At 42.3% G+C, this 17,826-nt stretch overlaps 1 protein-coding gene across 1 annotated transcript in view; it reads left to right on the top strand.

Moving 5' to 3' along the window:
• The window catches only part of slco3a1 (solute carrier organic anion transporter family, member 3A1), a 48,881-nt gene extending 43,849 nt beyond the window's left edge, over window positions 1–5,032 (top strand). The window contains exon 10 of the mRNA XM_034686696.1: window positions 3,234–5,032. Within this exon, the coding sequence (XP_034542587.1) occupies window positions 3,234–3,586 (353 nt within the window). The 3' untranslated portion in view covers window positions 3,587–5,032. The remainder of the gene's footprint in view (window positions 1–3,233) is intronic.
• Window positions 5,033–17,826: the final 12,794 nt, after the last annotated feature.

Genomic DNA, 17,826 nt, shown 5'->3' with positions numbered 1-17,826 from the left:
TCAGCTCATGAATTTCCTTCTCTTTTCTGAAATCTGATCCCTAAGACGGTAAAATGTGTTTGTGTAGTTCTGTTTGTCTCAGTGGTTTAGCTGTACCTGTATATAGTGCGTCTCCACGGCTGAATGTGGAGCAAACACAGCAGATATCACTCAGATCAGGCAGTTCATTTAGAGGTGGTAATGATGGCTATAATTCTCCACCTGAGCACCCACGTAGATATCTTCAGCCTGTGTTAGAGGTTATTGAAATGAAGAATGATACATATCGTTTGAATGTTCTCCCTGTTTCCCACTACGCCCAAACCTACAAACATTCACTGTTCAACCGAGAAAGTGTGTTGAGCTACGTAACATTTGTTTCATTCCAAATGAACATTTCAAACTAAGTTGTCTGTGCTTGGAGTAACTTAGTTTATGTTTTTATTCCATGGTATAGTTTTTAGAGATTTTAAGTAATGGTTTCTAGATAAACAGAATGTAACAGAATATACTCCTGTGTATGTTTTGTGAAAATACAATGTTTTGAGATTTTTTAAGAAGTACTTTGAATACTTGAGTATTTTTAAAAGGAAGTACTCCAGTACTTTAACTCAAGTAATAATTTGAAAGAGAAACTTTCACTTGTATTGGAGTAATATCTGACCTGGAGGATCTATACTTTGACTTAAGTAATGAAGCTGTGTACTTTGTCCACCACTGTTCATTGCACAATAAAACAAAAAAAATCATTTATAACAGAACATCAAGAATAAATCTATAACTAAATAGAAAAAGATGACCCAGGAGAATAATAATTAAATGTGATTGGAGATACAGTCGAGTTATCCTGTATTGTTTGACCATTACTGTTACTTTGTATTACTATTGATGCGTATTCCTTCAAAATCCAAAATGTCTTTATTTTAACTTCCATATAAATGTATTAATAATAATACTATTGCCCCTTCAAGACATCGCCGTGTTTTTCAGAATCAATTTGAGGTTTGGGAAAATGTCTCCATTCACTGTCTTTATTCCAAACTAAGTTGACTGGCTGCAGACTGTAGCTGCAACACATGCAGGAGACTGATGTCAATCTTCTCTCAATCTTGGCAGGCAGACAAACATACTTCCACAAATTTCAAATTCTGTTAAGAGTGAGTTTAAATGTATCTCTTGTATGTTAATGTGTAATTGTAAAGTTACATAATCGTTTTTTGAATGCTTGAAGCTGAGTGACTCGATAGATCAGGTGGTGTTTTGAGACTAAAGGAATACAGAGGAGACATTCTCTTTTTGCACTCTGCTATTGAACATGCTAGACACACATGCACATGTAGAGAGATGTAAGGAAGACGGGGCTCCATACCGAGTGCACTGGGAGTACAGTGCCTGGGACTCAAGGGCACCTCAGCAGGAAGCACATTGCCCCTCTCCAGCATCCTGTCCCAACCTACCAGTCCCTACAGACTAAGCTACTGCCGCCACACAAAGAAAACCACACATTTGATTTGATTTGATGTCTTTGAAAAAAAAAAAAAAAAAGCATACAAGTAGAAAAGAAGAAATAGTTACACAAACATACAAGAAAAAAAAGAAATAGTTATACAAAAGAAACAAAATCAATAATAGCAAGCAGTTAAACATTTTACTTTACATGTGCGAAAAGGAGTTGGAAGAAGTTAAAACTTATCTAATCCTACCCCTTTATTCACTATTATCTGGCATTATACTAGTGCACTCCCACAAGTCAAATCTTCATATATTATCTTCATATTTACACCAACAATCAAAAGTAAACCCCCCGTGATTATCAACACTTGTCTTCTTCCTTATACCTTGTGAAAGTTATTTCTTTGTACTTCTTGAACTGCATTATGTTCTGACATTGCTGTAGCTCCATATTGAGACTGTTCCACAGTTTTTCACCACAGACTGAAATACAAAAACTTATCCTTGTGGTCCGAACACTGACCATCTTTAATCTTAACTTCCGTCTTAAGTTATAACCCCCCCCCAGGGTTCCCATGTGTCCTGGAAAACCTGGAAAACCTGGAAAACCTGGAAAACAGTTGACCAGTTTTACAGTACTGGAAAACACCTGGAAAATGGGAGGAAAAAGTAAAATGTCCTGGAAAATCACATATTATCCTGGAAAATTATTCCAACATGACTGCAGGCGACTTGACCCGATTAAAAAAACACATCCCCATTCATTGAAAGCTGAGTGAACACTGAGCTGGAAAAGACAGCGACACAGACCGGTCCTGATGTGCGACTTGTTTGACATCTTTTCTCCCTCACTTAGTCATAATCATGCATTTATATTGTTTGTATATTATATATTATATTGTGGAGTGCTCTTTTGAGTCAAAGAGTCCTATATTTAAGTTAAAGAGTGACCAGCAGTGTCGGGCAGAGAGCCCGGGCGTCTGTACCTCACAACTTTTCCTGCAGGCTGAGAGCTCATTTACCGTACTGTAGGTAGTAGGAGCACAATCTCCTGATAATGAAAACAAACGGAACAAAAAGAGCGACACAGAAACTGTATGTTGTAGACATCGCTGATCACAACAGACATCGCCACGCAGGAAGACAGTTTAAACTTTGTTAAATCTCTGAGAGTTAAAAACTTCACTGAAAATGTCCTGGAAACTTCCTGGAAAATAATCTCTGGAAAAGAGTGGGAACCCTGCCCCCCTCTCTTTCAAAGAATATTTCCTGGCAGTAGACTTTTCCTTACCTTATACACAATTTGTGCAGTTTTAAAATCTACGAGGTCAAATAATTTCAATCTTTTTGATTTGAGGAACAATGAATTTGTGTGTTCACGGAAATCAACATTGTGAACTATTCTGATGTCTCTTTTCTGTAGTATTCCAAAAAGAGCACAAAAACAAAAGAATGTAGCCAGACAAATCAAAGGCAAGGGAAAACGTTTAAGGTTTAAAATCAGTCTTCATTCAGGAGACATTTGTTTCTTTTATTGCATTATTTTAGAAGAAGAAGTTGTCCAGCTCTTAGAGGTAAAACTGGAGTCATACAAGCCTGAGATCTGGTCTGTTGAGATGTGTTTGTAAAATTGAGAAGTTGGAGTTTGAACACAGTTTATTGACGGTTATTTTAAAAATTAGAAACACAAATCCAGAAAACTGTCCAATTAATTAACACAAATTAGTTTTATTTTCATCTTTGAAGTATTTTTTATGAAGCTCAGAGTATTTGTCAGCTCACTCAGTGTCTCTGTCCTCCAGGCTTCATCCCCCCTCCTCTGATCTTCGGTGCTGGGATCGACTCCACTTGCCTTTTCTGGAGTTCAGACTGCGGCGAGAAGGGTGCATGTCTACTGTACAACAACGTGAAATACAGGCATCTGTATGTGAGCCTCGCCATCATCCTCAAGGGCGTGGCTTTCCTCCTCTACTCCACCACATGGTATTGTTTACGCAGGAACTACAAGAAGTACATCAAGACTCACGAGGGTTACATGACGCCCACCGAGTTTTACCCATCACTCACAGACGGCCCCAAACTAGTGGACAGGACAAAGTTTATATACAGCCTGGAGGACCACGAGTTTTGTGAAAATATGGAGTCAGTTTTATAGTTCATTACAGAAAAATGGACAATGTGGACATTTATACTCTAACGGATTATTTGATGATTTTATTCTTCTCTTGAAAGGAGGAATTTGTTTTTTGATAAAGGCAATCTATTTAACGCTTTGTTCAGGTCACAGGGGAAGTTGCTCCACGTCTTGGGTAAACTTTCAAAAGGGTCCATTTTAGTCGTTTACATACCAGCACGGTGTTGAACTCCTGTGTTGACTCTGGTGGTATAGATGACATCCACCCCACTGTTTCGCTCAGTCCGAGCTGATTTTTAGCGAGTGGACGTGATGTTACTGAAACTGTAGCTGCCATATTTGTTGAGGTCTGTCATGATGCCCGTGAAAAATGACCTTTCAGTCAGTGCACTGTGTGTTCTGTCTGTCTCTCGCTCAAACATGAGATTACTGTCATTAAAAAAAATGTTGGTTGGTTCTTCCGTTACTCATACATATTTAAAAGTTGCCAAGTGTTTACAAACTAATACTGTAGTTTTATTTCAATGCAGGAAGGTTTCGTATAAAAAGAGAACAGAATACCCAGACTGGGTTGTTTTTAGTGGCCTATTAGATGTGTTTAATTTCCCAAGAATAAGTCTAAAAACTTAAAACAAGATATTTTTAATGTCAGGATGCATCAGTTTGTCGTTCTCTTGCTGGATAACAGGCACTGTTTTTGATACTGTTTAGACTAGACTGTGAAGTCTCGTCTCATAGGTGAACATGTGCAATTTGTGTCTGATTTGTCTATGTTTGTAACTAGTTTTGAGTCAGACAGCAGGTTTGTTTCTCATATATAGCATTATGTTTCATTTCCATTTTTGTTATACATCTGCAGAGTTTATTCAGCCTAATATGTCTTAATAAGGGATTATTCAAAGAAGAATGTGGATTGTATTTTCTTGTGGCTTTTCCACCTTGTGGAAGCGCAAAGACGAAAATCAGTAATATTTTTATGTGTTTGGAATTCAAGACAAAGAAAAGAGAAGTAATATATTTGTTTAATTAGGCCCGGGATGTTTATTAGATTGTATTTGAGAACAAACTATAAATTATATATAATCGAATTATATTAAAATGTGTGTGTTTGATGTCACAGAAGATTTGGGACAACTCATAGAAATGAAATTAGTATGTTGCATTAAAAGGAACAGAATCTGTGTCTTCAAACGAGGCCTGTAAAATCTGGGGTACAAGTTTTAGAATAGACACAAGAAGCTGTGTGTGCAAAGTCGAACAACATAAAAATCAACAACGACACACTGGATTTATTCTAGGTCTTGTTTTATAAGGAAATCTTTAACATAACGCAGCACATGCGACCTGTTACTCTACTGATCTCTGCAGTTACAGTTTTGACATTGTCCCTTTTCTTACTCTTTTTGTATGGCAACATATGGTTTATTTTACTCTGGAAATAAATTATTTTTCAGAAAAGAAATCAAACACGAGTGTTTTTGCATTCATTTTTATCACTTCAGAGAGGTGCTTTGTCTTTTGTGTCAATTCTGTTTCTATAAACGGACAACACACATTTTAACAAAACAACTAACCTTGAAACTGAAATAAAAAATAATGACTTCTGCCAGCACACACAAAAAATATATGTTGAATGAATTACTGATAGAGAGTTAGATCAGAAAAAAAGTTCTGAATACGACTGAAGTTCAGCAACATACAAAAGGACAAGAACTGATCCTGATCTTCTTATAATAACTCTGACAAGACGCTGCACTCCAAAACAATAATACATTTTTACTGATATATTTATATTTTCCTTACTTTCACATGTCACATGAAAGCCTATACAAGTACGGACCAAGCGGTCACCTCCGGTCTGAAACGATGTAGCCCATGCGGAAGTGTTATAAACTGCAATTCATTGAGAATCCGCTTGAGGCTGGCTGTAGAAACACCGGAAACCACATTGACACCAATTCAAAAAAGACAATCTTTACAGCATTAATAAACATGTTTACAGCCTGGTTCAAAAAACGGCTTGGCTCTACGTAGCTAATCTCTCTATCGGCACACACTGTACGGGGGGTGAATTTTTTTCTAACGCGACGGTTCAGAAGATATTAAGATTACGAGTTTTTGCCCAAATAAGGACATGACTGACGTGACTCCTGATCGGGAACAAATAGCTGTTGGCTAGAAGGCTCAAACTCCGCCCCTTTACATCACACTCTGCCTGGTTGAGTTCCGCATTTCCAATTTGGCTGCCGCCGTCGATTGGCTTCAAAACAACGCTCAGGAACAGATGGGTGACGTCATGGATACTACGTCCATATTTTATACAGTCTATGGTACGGACAGCTATATGTATTTACGATCAGGTGGGGTCAGTATTGCTGCAGTTTGAGAGGGGAAAGGCAAGACATTCTTCATATCATTCATGCAGACAGTAAAACCATCTCTCCCTTCCAAAAATTCACTGTCAAGCCTTGACACTAAAAATCTCCTCAATTTACCTAGGACCACTTTATCATCAGCAAATCGGGTTAAAGTGTCCGGTTGTGAAAACAGCAACGTTATTACCACTCTATCCTTGTTTTCCAGTGATGTCAACAAGTTAGTGCTGGAAGTGTTACATCAGTTCACCAACCATGTCAGAAAGAGTAATTATTTAAAGTTTACTAAACAAACATGGATTAAATACTCAGTGTTTACTTCAAATAATCTTTGTTTCAAAGATGTGTGAACTTTGATCATTGCCAATGTTTTGGTCCCTCACATCTAGTAATCCGCAATCGTCTCCTCTCTGAATTTTCTTTATCAGATGGGAGTCTTTAGAAGAACAACCCAGGCTTGTCTCTTCATTGGTTAGCGCATCCAGTTGAACAACTGTCAGCCATATTTAAACATTTTTAAATATGTAGTTGGCAGCAGAATCCAACAATTTCCCTGTAGCATGTAGCAGCAGGAAGCCTTTCTTGCCCACCAGGAGGGGGGCTGTTGCATAAGCGTGTGATGTCACGAGAGATTAGAGACTTGAAACATTTACATCTAAAAGGCTATGATTCATACATTTTATGACTAACACACTGGTTTTGAATTCTTGTCTTTTGAATATTGTCAATATTGTGTCCCAACAAGATAAAATCTATGCTCTATTACTCTCCTTAACCTTTAAAATAAAGCCTCTTTAGAGGGAAGATTATGAACGTTCAGCTAAAAGTATTCATGTCTCATGACATATTCTCAGTACAGGGCTAAGTGCTCACTCAGTAAAATGTGAAGTATGGAGCTGAGAAATTTAATGGACCTCTTCTCATATTTTGATTTGCACAGCAGATTTAGAGCTTCTACTTTGGCTTTTAGATTTTTGCATACAGTTACTTTTTAAAATGGAGCTATTCAGAAGATAAAAAAGGTAGAGAATAACTTAAATTAAGAGAGATATGAACACTATCTATCTATCTATCTATCTATCTATCTATCTATCTATCTATCTATCTATCTATCTATCTATCTATCTACAGTTGCAAGAAAAAGTACGTGAACCCTTGAATTACCTGGATTTCTGCATAAATTGGTCATAAAATGTGCTCTGATCTTCATCTAAGTCCCAACAATAGACAAACAGTCTGCTTAAACTATCCATCCATCCATCCATCCATCCATCCATCTTCTTCCGCTTATCCGGGTCCGGGTCGCGGGGGCAGCAGTCTCAGCAGGGAAGCCCAGACACTCCTCTCCCCGGCCACTTCCACCAGCTCTTCTGGGAGGATACCGAGGCGCTCCCAGGCCAGCTGAGAGACATAGTCTCGCCAGCGTGTCCTGGGCCTTCCCCGTGGCCTCCTCCCAGTCGGACATGCCCGAAACACCTCCCCAGGGAGACGCCCGGGAGGCATCCTAACCAGATGCCCGAACCACCTCATCTGGCTCCTCTCGATCCGGAGGAGCAGCGGCTCTACTTTGAGCCTCTCCCGGATGTCTGAGCTCCTGACCCTATCTCTAAGGCTGAGCCCAGCCACCCTGCGGAGAAAGCTCATTTCGGCCGCTTGTATTTGCGATCTCGTTCTTTCGGTCACTACCCACAGCTCGTGACCATAGGTGAGGGTCGGAACGTAGATTGACCGGTAAATTGAGAGCTTTGCCTTCTGGCTCAGCTCTCTCTTCACCACGACAGACCGGTACAGCGCCCGCATCACTGCAGACGCCGCCCCGATCCGTCTGTCAATCTCCCGCTCCCTTTTCCCCTCACTCGTGAACAAGACCCCGAGATACTTGAACTCCTCCGCCTGGGGCAAAGACTCCCCTCCGACCCGGAGAGGGCAGGCCACCCTTTTCCGACTGAGCACCATGGCCTCGGACTTGGAGGTGCTGATCCCCATCCCCGCTGCTTCACACTCAGCTGCAAACCGTCCCAGCGCGAGCTGGAGGTCACCGCTCGATGGAGCCAATAGGACGACATCATCTGCAAAGAGCAGAGACGGAATCCCAAGGCCACCGAACCGGAAACCCTCCGCCACTTGGCTGCGCCTAGAAATTCTGTCCATAAAAGTTATGAACAGAACCGGTGACAAAGGGCAGCCCTGGCGGAGTCCAACCCCCACCGGGAACGAATTCGACTTACTGCCGGCAATGCGAACCAGACTCTGGCTCCGACAATACAGGGACTGAATGGCCCGTAGCAACAAGCCATCCACCCCATATTCCCGGAGCACCCTCCAAAGGATACCTCGGGGGACACGGTCGTAAGCCTTCTCCAGGTCCACAAAGCACATGTGGACTGGTTGGGCAAACTCCCATGCCCCCTCCAGCACCCTCCCGAGGGTATAGAGCTGGTCCAGTGTTCCACGGCCAGGACGAAAACCGCATTGTTCCTCCTGTATCCGAGGTTCAACCAACAGCCGGACTCTCCTCTCCAGCACCCTAGAGTAGACTTTCCCAGGGAGGCTGAGGAGTGTGATCCCCCTATAGTTGGAACACACCCTCTGATCCCCCTTCTTGAAAAGGGGGACCACCACACCCGTCTGCCACTCCAGAGGCACCGTCCCCGATGTCCATGCAACGTTGCAGAGGCGTGTCAACCAGGACAGCCCTACAACATCCAGAGCCTTGAGGAACTCGGGGCGGATCTCATCCACCCCCGGGGCCCTGCCGCTTCGGAGCTGTTTGACTGCCTCCGCGACCTCGGCCCCAGTGATGAACGAGCCCACCACCAAATCCCCCGGCTCAGGTCCCTCCTCGGAATGCATGTTGGTGGAATTGAGGAGATCCTCGAAGTATTCCTTCCACCGCCCGACTATACTCTCAGTCGAGGTCAGCAGCTCCCCATCCACACTGTAAACAGTGCGAACAAAGGGCCGCTTCCCCTTCCTAAGCCGTCGGACAGTTTGCCAGAACCTCTTCGAGGCCGACTGAAAGTCTTCCTCCATGGCCTCACCAAACCTCTCCCACGCCCGAGTTTTCGCCTCGCCAACCGCCCGGGCCGCAGATCGCTTGGTCTGCCGGTACCTGTCAGCTGCCTCCGGAGTCCCACAAGCCAGCCACGACCTGTAGGACTCCTTCTTCAGCTTGACGGCACCCTTCACCTCTGGTGTCCACCAGCAGGTTCGGGGATTACCGCCACGACTGGCACCAACAGCCTTGCGACCGCAGCTCCGGACAGCCGCCTCAGCAATGGCAACGTTGAACCGGGCCCATTCCGACTCCATGTCCCCCGCCACCCCCGGAACGCGGTCAAAGCTTTGCCGGAGGTGGGAGTTGAAAACCAACCTAACAGGGTCCTCCGCCAGACGTTCCCAGCAGACCCTCACTGTTCGTTTGGGTCTGCCAGGTCTGTCTGGCATCCTCCCCCGCCACCTGATCCAACTCACCACCAGGTGGTGATCAGTTGACAGCTCTGCTCCTCTCTTCACTCGAGTGTCCAGAACATACGGCCGCAGATCAGCCGATACGACTACAAAGTCGATCAGCGATCTGCGACCTAGGGTGTCCTGGTGCCACGTGCACTTGTGAACACCCTTATGTTCGAACATGGTGTTCGTTATGGACAAACTGTGACTCGCACAGAAGTCCAACAACTGAACACCGCTCGAGTTCAGATCAGGCAGGCCGTTCCTCCCAATCACGCCCCCCCAGGTCACGCTGTCATTGCCCACGTGAGCATTGAAGTCCCCCAGCAGGACAATGGAGTCCCCAGTCGGGGCGCCTTCCAGCACCCGTCCCAAAGACTCCAAAAAGGGTGGGTACTCTGAACTGCCGTTCGGTGCATAAGCACAAACGACAGTCAGGACCCGTTCCCCGACCCGAAGGCGCAGGGAAACAACCCTTTCGTCCACCGGGGAAAACTCCAACACACAGGCAGAGAGCTGGGGAGCTATGAGCAAGCCCACACCCGCCCTCCGCCTCTCACCCGGTGCAACTCCAGCAAAGAAGAGGGTCCAACCCCTCTCGAGAAGGTTGGTTCCGGAACCCGAGCAGTGCGTAGAGGTGAGCCCGACTATATCTAGCCGGTATCTCTCAACCTCCCGCACCAACTCCGGCTCCTTCCCCACCAGAGAGGTGACGTTCCATGTCCCAAAAGCCAGTTTCCGTAACCGAGGATCGGACCGCCAAGGCCCCCGCCTTTGGCCGCCGCCCAATCCTCTTCGCACCGGACCCCTGTGAGTCCCCCTGCAGGTGGTGAGTCCACGGGAGGACGGATCCATGTATCCCATTCGGGCTGAGCCCGACCGGGCCCCATGGTTGAAGGCCCGGCCACCAGGCGCTCGCCTGCGGGCCCCAACCCCAGGCCTGGCTCCAGGGTGAGGCTCCGGTGGCCCTCCAGACAGGGTACACTTAGTCCTGTTCTTTCTCTTCATCAGGTGTCTGCTTAAACTAATACCACAAAAACATTTATATGTTTTCATGTTTTTATCGACCACACCATGTTAACATTCATAGTGCAGGGTGGAAAAAGTATGTGAACCCTTGGATTTAATAACTGGTTGACCCTTCTTTGGCAGCAAAAACTTCAACCAAACGTTTCTTATAGATGCAGATCAGACCTGGAAAATGGTCAGGAGGAATTTTGGACTATAACGCTTTACAAAACGTTTCAGTTCAGCAATATTCTTGGGATGTCCCTTGAGGTCATGCCACAGCATCTCAATCAAGTTGAGGTCAAGACTTCGACAGAGCCACTCCAGAAGGTGTATTTTCATCTGTTGAAGCCATTCTGATGTTGGTTTACTTCTGTGCAGATAGTTCTCCTTTTGCGTCACCCATCTTCTGTTGAGCATCAATTGATGGATCGATGGCCTTAAGTTCTCCTGCAAAATGTCTTGATAAACTTGGGAATTCATTTTTCCATCGATGATAGCAATCTGTCCAGGCCCTGAGGCAGCAAAGCAGCCCCAAACCATGATGCCCCCTCCACCATACTTCACAGTTGGGATGGGGTTTTGATGTTGGTGTGCTGTACCTTTATTTCTCCACACATGTTGTTTTGTGTTCCTTCCAAACAACTCAACTTCAGTATCAACTGTCCACATAATACTTTGCCAGTAGTGCTGTGGAACATCCAGGTGCTCCTTTGCAAACTTCAAACTTGCATCAATAATTTTTTTGGACAGCAGTGGCTTCCTCCATCCTCCCATGAACTCAATTCTTGTTCAGTGTTTTATGTATGGTAGATTCGTCAACAGAGATATTAGCATGTGCCAGAGATTTGTGAAAGTCTTTATCTCACACTCTTCTTCACCTCATTTAGTGTTCTGCGCTGCGCTCTTGCTGTCATCTTTACAGGACGGCCACTCCTAGTGAGAGTAGCAACAGTGCTGAACTAGGTCTTCTAAGAGCTCTTTTTCTGTCAATGTTTCTTTAAAATAACAAACTCAAAACTGGTATGTGTTTTTATAGCTCAGGGCAGCTCTAACCAACACCAACAATCTCTTCTGATTGATTGGACACCAGGTAGGCAGATTTCCAACTCAAATCAGCTCTTACCGAAGTCCTTAGCCTAGGGGTACACATACTTTTTCCATCCTGCACTGCGATTGTTTACATGGTGTGGTCAATAAAAATATAATATATAATTGTTTTTGTGGTATTAGTTTAAGCAGACTGTGTTTGTCTATTGTTGGGACTTAGATGAAGATACACAGGAGCACATTCTGTTACATTATCTTTATCTAGAAACCATTTCTTCAAATCCATAAAAGCTATACCATGGAATAAAAACAGACACTAAGTTACTCCAAGCACAGACATCTTAGTTTGAAATGTTCATCTGGAATGAAACAAATGTATGTAGCTCAACACGCTTTCTCAGGTTGGACTGTGAATTTCTGTTTGTTTGTGCAGAGTGGGAAACAGGGAGAAAATTTCAAACGTTACGTATCATTCTTCATTTTAAAAACCTCTAACACGGGCTGAAGATATGGCCATGGGTGCTCAGGTGGAGAATTATAGTCATCATTACCACCTCTAAATGAACTGCCTGATCTCAGTGATATCTGCTCTGTGTTTGCTCCACATTCAACCGTGGAGACACACGATATACAGGTACGAATAAACCACTGAGACAAACAGAACTACACAAACACATTTTACTGTCTTAGGGATCAGATTTCAGAAAAGAGAAGGAAATTCATGAGCTGACTTCAAATCAAAAGTAGTGAGTAACTAGAGCATTGATATAAATGTAGTGGAGTAAAAAGTACAATAATTTCCTTGCTAGTGCAAATACAACAAATCAAATGTTGAAACAGAAAATGTGTTTTTATCAAAACATGTCCAATTTAAATCAGATGCCAGCAACACGTTTCAAAAACGTTAGAAGAGGGACATGTTTACTATTGGGTTGCATTACCACCTTTTACTGTAACAACACTCTGTAAGCATTTGGGAATTGAAACTTAGGAGACCAGTTTCTAGAGATTTGAAAGTGAAACCTTGTCCCATTCTTGCCTGATATCGGATTTCAGTTGCTCAACAGTTTGGGGTCCCCTTTGTTGTATTTTTCGTTTCATGATGTGCCAAAGGTTTTCAATGGGTGACAAGTGAGGATAACATGCAGGCCAGTTTAGCACTCAGACTCTTCTACTACAGAGCCATGCTGTTGTAATACGTGCAGAATGTGGTTGGTATTGTCATGCTAAAATATACGAGGGCTTCTCTGAAGCATTGTCTGATTGGCAGCAAATAATGCTCCAAAGCATTAATGGTGCCCAGATGTGTAAGCCCATGACAGAGGCACTTATGTATCCCCATAGAATCACAAATGCTGGCTTTTTGAACTGTGGGCTGAAAATAAGCCAGGTGGCCCCTCTCCTCTTTAAAGCAGAGGAATGTCGAATTTTGATTTGTCAGAACACAGAACATTTTTCCACTTCACCTCAGTCCATCCTAAATGGGATGTCCCAACAGTTCATAACACAGCATCAGATTAGAAGTGCATTTTGCACCTATACGTCATTTGGTGCATTACAAATCAACAGTAGTATTTAAAAATGAAGTCTCTGCAATAGCAGAAGGGAATTCAGGGATGTAAAAACTGGACTGATGAGATCCACTATTTTGCTCTCAGCTGCTGCATTTGTCGAGGCAACTGGAATAGTTTTCTTCTGGGACAAAAGTCTCTCTACTGTTGATTTGTTCTCTCTACTCTCTGATCGTTGACTGATTTCATAGTCGTGTTCACTCATGGTTAACAGAGTGTTTTGGAGCTTTTATATTCCACCAACTGAGAGGCAACATCAGCATGACAATAAGCACAATTCTCTATTCAGAAATGTACAAAAAATATACAAAGCACATTGAGACCAACATGAAACCAGATGTCTCATTTGTAAGAGTAGTGACCCTTTCAAGGCAAAAATAAAAGCCACAAACAGCAGATTGAAAGCAAATTCCCATTTGATATCACCCCCCACATTTCCTCATGAAACCATCATGTCATAACATTGTAATTATAGGTAATGGATCATTGTTTAGGGAGCATCTGCTCAGAGTGTCGGGCATTTCTCTCAGGAGGTTGGCTTTGCCTTGTGGCCAACAAACTGGACATGATATTAGGATATGCATTATAACCAAATCAACCCCTACATTCACATTTACAGAAAGTTATTGCTGCAACATTTTGCCAAGCTAACAGCCACAAAACAAGGGAGGCCATTTCTTTGTAGTGCGATCACATTCCCCCCAAAATCAGCCAATTAGTGTCTGACCCTTTGTCAGTCACAGCGGTGCAGAGTCAGGGGAGTTTGGTTTGGTGTGTTGGCAATGTAGAAATGTTACGTGCTGTGAGTTGGAAGAGTGATCAGAGAGACTTGTCCCTGAAATGTTTTAAATGAATCAAAGTAAAAGCTGACGCACGCCACTCTGCCGTTTTTAAACAACTAAGCCAAAACTACACTTTTTAATTTCAGTTCAAAAGGAGCACAAACATTTATCAAGGCACCATGTCATCTTCAAACATGATTTGATACAACAAACACAGGATGCTGGATTGGAATAAATCAAAAAGTTTCATTGAATCATTGATTTAATACATTATTAATACTGTGTAAACAATAAATAATGAATTACTACTTCATTTGAACTGATACTATTGGCCAATATTCAGAAGCGGCCTCAGAAGCAGGGAAATATCACATCATTTTTATTACAATTTCTAAGCACTTTTGAACACAAACCTTTACACGCTGAAAAATAAGATTATGACATGTTTTCTACGGCTGTGTGTATGTGTGTGTGTGTGTGTGTGTGTGGGGGGGTGTGTGTGTGTGTGTGTGTGTATGTGTGTGTGTGTGTGTGTGTGTGTGTGTGTGTGTGTGTGTGTGTGTGTGTGTGTGTGTGTTTGTGTAGTTTTCAGGTAGTTGTAAAGCCTAATAATAGCACATGACACCCTTCAACAAGACAAAAAACAAGCTCTAGTGCTCTAGTGTGACAAGACAACAGCAGCAGTATCAGCAGCATCTGCCTGGGAGAACAACAGTCTCTGATACACATCTCACTCTTGGTGCTCGACACTTCAAAGGCACGCAAAACGCAACTCAGAGACTTGGGGAGACGTCCTCGCTGAAAGTCGAAACACGAAAAGCCACCGAGCTCGAAATAGAAGCTGCTGCAGGCAAGAGTTTTTTCTTTCAATCACAAGGCGTCAATTAGCCTAATGGGTGCAAACTGTTACACAACATCTGAAGAAGGAGAAATAAGGTGATAAATCCTCTGTGGAGAGCTTTGACTTATGTCTTAATGAATCAGTAGATGAAAATTCAGTGGAGTGACTGGGTCCAGCCTGCTGACATTTCCACTTTCATGCTTGGGTGCTGATTTTTCAACAAAAATATCTGCAGTAGATGACAGCACCACTGAGGTTTTTACAATATCAGAGTGTATTTATATGCAAAACACACAGTTTTATATTGAATTAGCATTAGACAGTATTGGATATTATAACACGGGCAAACATGATTATGAAACTTGTTATTATGTGCACTCTCATGGCTCCAGCTGCACTTTTCACTTCATGCAAATTAGCTCTTTATACCAACACCATTGTGTAGATAATATATGCATGAAATTTTTAAGTAGACGGACCCCACACTTTACATTTGCTTTCACTAATTAATGCCTAGTTGGCAAATAAACACCGCCCAGCCTCGTGTCAGCCATGTGCTCAACTATCATTCTGTTTGAGAGATAAGCTGCAAGTAGATCAAAATAAGCTCCACAATTTCTTCAATTTATTTAAAGTCTGTCACGCAAGGCTGGACATCTTTGTGGCATGTGATTGGTTGAGGATGAGCAGGACTGAAGAAAAATTTTAATGCCTTAATTCTGTCTTTTAGTTATTTATGGTGTACTGACACAGCAGCAGCCATACTGTATTAATTACACTGATAGGTTCTAGTGCAGCTAATAAAGCTGATGTAATTAAAACGCCCACTGTGAACAAACATTTGTAACTTATAGATAATTAAAATGTTAACAAGATTTTGCTCAGTGCTCTATCATGGCTTAATTGAGCAGCAGTGTTTGAACTGTTGGTTTGAGTGAAACTGGTCTTTGGCGTTAACATCTCTGTGCTTGAGGTGAAGCAAACATCCATGCACCAAACTGCAAACATCTAGTATTTTTCAGGGTAACCATGAGCTTTGAAAATAAGTCATCAAAGAAATGTCTAGCAGCAGAGCTTTTGGTTTACACTGTACAACAAGATGTATGGTCTGGTGCATTACTTCTCCAAAATCATCAGTCCTGCTACTTTGTACAAGAAAATAAAAAACAAAGAAAAATGTAACTTCAGAAAACATTTTTCTGAATTGACAGAAGCGGCAAACATTCTCCACCTTCATGAACTTACCACAATAAAAATGATAAAGTCACACATCATTCAACCCAGCCATCCCATGGTTAGTTAATGGCTTCAAACCCTTAAACCATCTGTAGAACGTGCCAACTGGTTTGAAGCAGTTAAAAGCAGTTCTGATTTCTACTAGATTACAATGCTATCATTAATGCCAAGTTAATTGTTTCCTTATCCTATGAAATGTTTTAAATGTTGAAACAAAATCAGTCTAAAAAATCTTTTTAAAATATCCATGGTGTCATGCATGTATGAAGAGATGTCAGCTTGATTACTAGCAACTCATTTGAGATGCAACGTCCCATGGAGGAGCACCCGCTAGAGGTCAATGCATCAGACTGTATCACTGCTCAGATTTAAATCCTTCCCAACAGTCCAAACTGTGAATTTAAAAACTAAAATAATCCACTGATGTAGAGAAGATAAGAGGTGTTTTTTTCCCACATGGATCATCTGAAGAAATTCTCTTTTTCTTCTTCAATTGATAAACTAACATTTAGACAAAGTGTAGTGCTGGAGAGCTGGAATTGCAAAGTACCCTAGTAATACAAAGCCATTTATTATTGTATGAGCTTGCTAGATACAGTGTCATTAAGGGATTAGTAGTTAGTTCTGCCATAGAGTTGGATCTATAATACATGGCCCAAATGATGGATTGCTCACTTCACAGCCAGCCTCAAGTGGCCATTTGAGGAACTGCAACTATTAGTGTTGACTTCACTTTTTAGCCCTGGGGCTTGTAACCATAGACTGTATAAAATATGGACGTAGTATCCGTGACGTCACCCATCTGTTTCTGAAGTGTTGGTTTTTTTAGGCCAATCGTCTGCAGCAGCCATAGTGCTGCTGTTGAGCGAGTGTGATGTAAAGAGGCGGGCTTTGAGGCTCCTAGCCAACAGCTACAGTGTTTCCACCTTTAAGTTACCATCATACTTATCTCAATGTTTGGTCCTCTGGAGCAAAACACACCAGATCAACTGATTGGCTCATTCTCCAGGTTCCCAGAGTTAATTTTGAACTGGGTAGATCTGCCTTTTGCGTTTTTGCACCATCTGCATGGAACTCACTTCAATGCACTTTAAAAATGAATGCCCTTGTTTCCTTTAGCCATTTTAAATAATTAGTTTTAAAATTTTAACCTCTGATTGTACCTGTTTTAACTGACTTTGTATGACATTATTTCAATGGTTGTAACATTACTTTTAATTGTTGTCTGTTTTTAATTGATCATCATTATTTTAGGGTCACATCTTTTATTTGCTTGTCATGCATTTCAATGTTTCTTTTATATGCTCGTCGTCGTTGTAAATGAGGGCTTGCTCTCAATGATTTTCGAGTTTAAAGAAAGATAAAAAGTCAAGTCAGCTGTGCCTCTCATTGGAAGACTCGTAATCAAAATATCTTGGAAAGTGCCACGTTAGAAAAAAATTAACTCCCGTACAGTGTGTGCCGATCAAGAAATTAGTTATCCAGACTGAACTCGTCTTTTGTACCAAGCCTAAACATGTCTATTTCTGCTGTAAATATTGTCTTTTTTGAATTGGTGTGTATGTGGTTTCCGGTACTTCCGGAGCCAGCCTCAAGCGGATCCTCAATGAACTGCAGTTTTTAGCACTTCACATTGAACTCATATTTTTTAAAAAGGAGGTTCCCGCTTGGGTTAAACGCAAGTGAAGTACAAGTGTGTTAAGATTGCATCTTAGATCATCGATTACCCCTACGTACTTGCATCACTTGGGACCTTATCTATTTAAATAGATCCCCACTAACTACAGTGGAAGCTTGGATAGTGCTTGTGCTTGGTGCAAACCTGTCTCACACATCTTTAGCTATCCCTCACTGCAGAAGAACACCTGGAGAGTGTGATCCAGCCGGCCGAAGATGGAGATGGAGATTTGGCTCCTGTTCCTTTAAGACTGCATGTGGTCTACAT

Source organism: Notolabrus celidotus, chromosome 6, assembly GCF_009762535.1.
Source record: "Notolabrus celidotus isolate fNotCel1 chromosome 6, fNotCel1.pri, whole genome shotgun sequence".
Lineage (NCBI taxonomy): Eukaryota > Metazoa > Chordata > Actinopteri > Labriformes > Labridae > Notolabrus > Notolabrus celidotus.
The sequence above is the reverse complement of the archived record's forward strand: the minus strand, read 5'-3'. Positions and strand labels throughout refer to the sequence as shown.